The sequence below is a fragment of the Alligator sinensis genome, unplaced genomic scaffold (genome assembly GCF_000455745.1).
Source record: "Alligator sinensis unplaced genomic scaffold, ASM45574v1 scaffold1860_2, whole genome shotgun sequence".
Classification (NCBI taxonomy): domain Eukaryota; kingdom Metazoa; phylum Chordata; order Crocodylia; family Alligatoridae; genus Alligator; species Alligator sinensis.
Window position 1 is genome coordinate 147,693 of NW_005843035.1, and position 5,781 is coordinate 153,473.

Below are 5,781 nucleotides of genomic sequence, written 5' to 3' on the forward strand. Positions count from 1 at the left end.
GGGGGGGGGGCTGGGGGCGAAAGCAGGGTGCCCTGGTGCTTGGGCTCTGCCCTGCTCAGCGTCTGCGAGTTAGCAGGGCTCCTGGGGCCCGGACGTCTGGGTTCTGCCCCAGCTCCTAGGGGGACCTAAAGGTCATCGATTTTTTCGGCCGAAAAAAATCGCTCACCGATTTTTTCGGCCACCCGCAGCATGAGCCCCCCGATGTGCAGGTCGCCAGTGACGCGCAGCGTGACATTGGCGGCCTCAGCCCCGTCCTTGGTCCCGGCCCCATCCACTGCCACACGCAGCTCCCACGATGCGTCAATGGCATCACCCGTCGCCGTCTTCAGCCCCGCCATGATGCCTGCAGCCACACCCGGACACCTGAGTTCCTTCTGCCTGGACGCCGGGGTCCCCTGGGTCCCACCTGCCCCGGACACCTGGGTCCAGCTTCACTGGATGCCACATCCCCTGGACACCTGGGTCCTGTCAACCCCAGCCCAGACACCTGGTGCCCCTCAGCCCCAGGCCCAGATGCCTGGGTCCCATCAGCCTGGACACTGTGGGGAGCGGAGAAGGGAACAGCTGGGAGCCCGGACACCTAGGTTCCTCCCACTAGAGCAGGGGCACCTGGGCTGGATGCCTGGGCTCTCCCCTAGGTGTGAAGGGTGGAGCATCGTGGGATGCAGGAATGGCTGGACCACAGCTCCAGGTCCAGGCTGGGAAAGAAGCCACGGCCTGGCTGGAGCAGCAGGGACTGGGAGCACTGGGATGAGGGAGGAAACCCAGGGCCGGAGGCCTGGCAGCCCGGATGCCTGGGTTCCCACCACCCCTCTATCCCAGGCCTGCTCCCCTCCTACCTCCCAGCCCAGAACCCAGGTGTCCGGGCTCCCAACCCCTCAGCCCCCCCCAACCTGCCAGAGCTGCAGAGAGCACCCGGGCGCCTGTTGGCCTCCTGCTCTGACAGCCATCACTTCCCTCCTGCTGCACGGATCGAACCCAGGTGTCTGGGGCCCCCTGGACCCGCCGCTCCTCAGTGCCCACGCGCCACCCTCCTCGGGGCTGTAGACCCCCAGGGACCCCTCCAGGCCTCCCCTCATTGCAGAGCCCCCCTCACCTTGCCGGGTGCAGCCGTCTCCCCGGTCAGTGCCAGGGGTCTGGGCGCTGCCTCGGTTTCCCCGTGGCTGCAGCGGGCGTCCGGGTGCAGCGCTATCAGGCAGGGTGTGGCCCCTCCCCCACCCTCGTCAGTCACTTCCTCCCAGGCCCCAGGAAAGGAAGTGGGGGCCTGGGGCCAGCCCCTGCCAGGAATCCGCCTGCGGCCTGCCACACTCGGTGCATTTGCACAGCGCCTGGCACGGCCCCACGGGGTCTGGACAGAGCCTGGCGGGGCCCAGTGACATCCAGGGGGGCTGTGCAGCACCCAGCATCCCCTCCGCTGCGCCTGGGGGCTCTGGGCACCGACCTGGCACCCCCGCCACCCTGACCCTGGCCTGGGGGGGCAGCGCAGCACCTGGTGCTCCTGATCTGGGCCTACAGGGTCTGTACGGCACCCAGCAGCCCCCAGTCTCAGCGCGGGGGTCTGCAGCCCCTGACACGACTGGATTGCTGCAGACAATCCCCGGGTTTGGGACAGGAAGTGAAACTAGGACTGCTTCCCCTCCCAGCACAAGGAAGGAAGGGGCTGTTTTGGGGCAAAAGGGGAGCTCCAACTGCCACAGGGTGGGGCAATAACCCAGGCCAATTGCCCTTCCTCCCCTACAAGCAGCCCTCCCTGTTTAGTTTGGACCCTAGGCCCCAGCAGGCAATGGGGAGCAGCTGGGAGGGGAGGCCTGAGCTTCCTCTGTCCCCAGGGGGAACCCAGGCATCCAGCTTCCTCCAAACCCTTCCCCTGCGGCCCTGGCATTCGCTTTAGGCCAGAAACCCAGGCCTTCATCTCCCAACCACCCCCCCCCCGGCCCCTTTCACTGGGTATACTGGCTCCTGCCCCCTTGGGGCGCAGGGTGGGCCCCCTCCCCCAGCCCTGCTTAGCCAGTGCCAGCCTATACTGGGAGGGGGCTGGGCTGGGCCTCACTGCTGCTGGGAAGCTGTGGGAGTGGGGGGCTGGGCCTGGGTGCTGTGTCACGGTCCTTTCCGGTCCATGCTGGCGCTGGATATTTTTAGCTGAGGGTGGGGGTGGGAGGAAAGGGGGCATGAGCACAATGTCACTTCCTCTTTCAGGTCAGACAGAGCCAGGGGGGGACCCCAGGTCGGGGTCACCCATGTGATGGGGCAGGGGGCACAGGGGAGGGCTAGCACACAGGCTCCACCCCAGGGTGGGGCATGTCATGGACCCACCCCCCAGCTGGCATGATGTCACTTCCTATCCCTGCTTGCTAGGCAGGGCCAGGGGCTTACACACACAAGGGGGTTTCAGGGTGTGTGGGGGAGGGCTAGCCCCCTAATGAGGCAGGAGTGGGGGGGAGGCAGGTCCACAGGCTCCACCCCCATGGACAGGCTTAGGTGGTAGACACCCCCCAGCATGATGTCACTTCCTCTGCCTGGTTAGAGTCAGGGGGTTGCCCCACAGCCCGCCCTGTAGAGGGGGCAGAGCAACCCCTCCACTGGGGGCAGGGAGGTACGAGTGGAGCCGAGGGCGACTGCTTTGCTCATTTATTGGAATGCAGCAGGACAAGGCAGTCGTGCAGCTGGAGACATCCCCCCTCCCCCTCACAGCAGAGGCTGTGGGTCCCCCCTCCTGTCCCCCTTCGGGGCCCCCCGGGGGGAGGGGGCACCTGGAGGGGACAGCAAGGCCCCAGTATGAGTCTCTGTGCCCCCAAGGGCGGAGGGGGCACACGATGGGGGCAGGCAGGCAGGCCTGTCATCACCGAATGGCAATCAAACCAACGTCCATCAGCTTCTGGATCTTCTGGGCAATGACCGGGTTCTTCAAGTGTCTGGGGGGAAGGAAGAACAGTCAAGATACGGCTGGCTCTGGGGGGGAGCTCAGGGCTGGGAGTAACAGGCTGTGGCTACTCCTAGGGGATGCCGGTGGCTGGGTGTAACAGCCGCAGCCAACTCTGGGGTGGGCTGTGTTGTGGGCCAAGTACAACCAATGCAGCCACTTCTGGGGAGAGGGTTGCTGAGTATAACAGAAATGCATTTGGGGTAGGGCTAGAGCCAGCTCAGTATACTGGTGATGCGGCCACCTCTCAGGCTGGGGGTACAGGGCCCCTTGAAATGTGCAGGGATGCAGTCAGCTCTGAGGCAGGGCATAAAGGGGTGGGTGTAACACAGCTGCAGCCAGGTCTGGAGTGGGCCATGCAGGGCTGGGGATACAGGGCCCCTGTACCCAGCGCTAGGATGTGGCTGGCTCTGTTATGCTTGGCCCCAATGCCACCTTTCCAGTGGTGCTGCTGTTTCTGGGCTTTTTGTGTTTGCTATCAGCTGAGTAGAAGAGACGCAGCAGGCTCTAGGGTTGACTGTGTCATGGGCTGAGCATAACACACACGGCTCGCAATATGAGGCCCCTTGCTGGGTGCTGTAATGCAGCTGGCTGAGGGGTGGGGGTGGGGAGATCAGGGCTAAATGTAGCTGAGGTGCTGTTGTCTCTGGGTTCCTCTGTTTGCTGGCAGCAGAGCGGAGCAGATGCAGCTGGCTCTGGGGTGGGATGTCACAGACTAGGGATATAGGACCCCTCGCCCTGATGCAGCCAGCTCTGGGATGGGGTACTGCAGGCTGAGTGTAACACTGGCAGCCAGCTCTGGGGGCATCGGGGCTGGGGATACAAGGCCATGGATGCGGCTGGCTCTAGGGTAGGCTGTGCATATACAGCTGCCTTCAGATGCACCAGCGCCACCTGGTGCCGAAGACAGGCGCCACCCCCTCCTGGAGATGGAGACACCCCCGTGCCTGTGCCCAGGAAAGGAAGCAGCAGTGACCCCCCCCACCCCTCCCTCACTTACTCGCTGAGGGCCTGGGGGTCCTTCTGCATCTGCTCCAGGATGAGGCGCATGGCCGGGTCGCTCATGATCTGCTGCACCTCAGGGTCGGCCATGGCGCGGCGCTTCACGTCCTCGGGCGTATCATTGCGGTTGTACTGGGCCAGCAGGCAGCGCTGGTAGCCGTCCACTGCCTCCTGCAACGGGAAGGGGAGGGCACAGGCCAGTGAGGGCAAGATGCCCTGGACCTATGGGGGAGCTCCATTCCCCTCCCAAAACTGGGATAGGACCCAGGTGTCCAGACTCCTAACCCCGCTGCTCAAATTGCCCCTCTTCCCTCTGAACTGGGAAAGCAATGAAATGAGGGGGCGCCAGGCACTGTACAGATCCCCCCCCCGGCCAAGATCAGGGTGCTGTCCAGACCCAACCCCCAGCCAAGATCAAGGGATGCTGGGTGCTGTCCAGACCTCCCCCGCCAGGACTGGATGCCCTGTGGGTCCCTGGCTAGAGCCCCAGCCCCCTCATGGCCCCCCCAGCCCCGACCTTGCAGTTGGAGTCCAGGTCCAGCGCCTTCTGGTAGACGTCCATGGCTTTGGTGTAGTCCTTCATGGCTTCCAAGGCTGCTGCTTTCCGGGTGTAGCCCTTGACTAAATCAAGTTGGGGGGGGAAGGGGGACCACAGCCCCTGAGTCAGCCTCATGGGGCCAGACGGACAGCTCCTCCCCACCCCCATGTAGCCCCTCAGGGGTGGGGGACACACAGACAAGCCCCCAGACAGATGCCCCACTGGCTACTTACTGAAGGTCGGTTCTAGCCGGATACATTCTTCACAGTCCTGGAGAGGGAAAAGGCAGAGTGGTAAGAAGCTCCTCAGAGCACACGGGCACTGAAGGGTTAAAGGCTCTGATTCTGGACGAAAGGACCCCCAACACCCCAGCCCCATGCCAGAACTGGTCACATCCCAGTGTCGGGTTGAGGCCCTGGGAAGGACAGGCTACGACTAGCTGTGGGGAGCACCAGGGGCTGCAGCTAGCTCTGTACCCCAAGACTTCCCTCAATGCTCCACCCCAGAGCCAGCCGCATCCCAGCACCAGACAAGGCGCCCTGTATCCCCATAGGGTGGAAATCTTTTCCGGGCTGGTGGGGCTGAGGGACCAGGCTAGGATAAACCACTGGACCCAACACCACAGCCCCCACTACCCACCTCCTGCTGGGAGAGAGCCCAGGCTCCTGGCTGCTCTGACCTCCCAGACTCCAAATCTGGAGAGGACCCAGGTGCCTGGGCCCCTGCTCTATCCCACCACGCTCCATTCTGAGCTGGGGGAGAGCCTAGGTGACCGGGCTCCCAGCCACACCACCTCCCTGAGTGGGAGGGAACCCAGGCATCCGGGCACGCACCTTGAGGGCGAGCTGGAACTCAAGCAGCTTGGTGTAGCAGGCTGCCCGGTTGCTGTAGAGTTTGGCATCGTGGGGGTTGCGCTTGATGGCTTCTGTGTAGTGCTTCATGGCCTGGGGGTAATCGCCTGGGGGGGCAGAGAGCACGTCATGGGGGCCCCCCCGAGACTACAGCCACACATGGCCCTGGGCTCCTGGCTTGGCCGGGCGGGAGGCCAGGACACCTGGGTCCCCCATGGCTGGTGCCAGCACCAAGGAAGCATCATTTTCCCTCACCTCAAAATGGCAGCTGCCTCTATACCCCCTCCCCCACACGGTGGCATGGCTCCACCTCCATAGGACCCAGCCCTGTCTCAATGGCAACTTAGCCCCGCCTCTGTGATAACACTTCATAACATAGCCCCACCCCATGACAGCCCCCCAACCCAGCTCTCCCCATCAAATCCAATAATTTATTTCCAGCCATGACATCCCCCCAAAATAAACTACAA

General features: G+C 63.8%; 2 protein-coding genes across 2 annotated transcripts in view; both read right to left on the reverse strand.

The window, feature by feature from the left end:
• FERMT3 (fermitin family member 3) overlaps nt 1–2,476 on the reverse strand; it is a gene marked incomplete at its 3' end in the record, with an annotated part of 11,313 nt that extends 8,837 nt beyond the window's left edge. The window contains exons 1-2 of the mRNA XM_006036879.2: nt 1,097–2,476; nt 167–343 (exon numbers count right to left, since the gene is read on the reverse strand). Coding sequence (XP_006036941.1) covers nt 167–338 — 172 coding nt within the window. The remainder of the gene's footprint in view (nt 1–166; nt 344–1,096) is intronic.
• Nucleotides 2,477–2,613: 137 nt separating this feature from the next.
• Nucleotides 2,614–5,781, reverse strand: part of STIP1 (stress induced phosphoprotein 1) — a 15,452-nt gene continuing 12,284 nt past the window's right edge. Inside the window, exons 10-14 of the mRNA XM_025193263.1 lie at nt 5,294–5,418; nt 4,694–4,730; nt 4,440–4,543; nt 3,921–4,093; nt 2,614–2,912 (exon numbers count right to left, since the gene is read on the reverse strand). Of these exons, the coding sequence (XP_025049048.1) occupies nt 2,840–2,912; nt 3,921–4,093; nt 4,440–4,543; nt 4,694–4,730; nt 5,294–5,418 (512 nt within the window). The 3' untranslated portion in view covers nt 2,614–2,839. The remainder of the gene's footprint in view (nt 2,913–3,920; nt 4,094–4,439; nt 4,544–4,693; nt 4,731–5,293; nt 5,419–5,781) is intronic.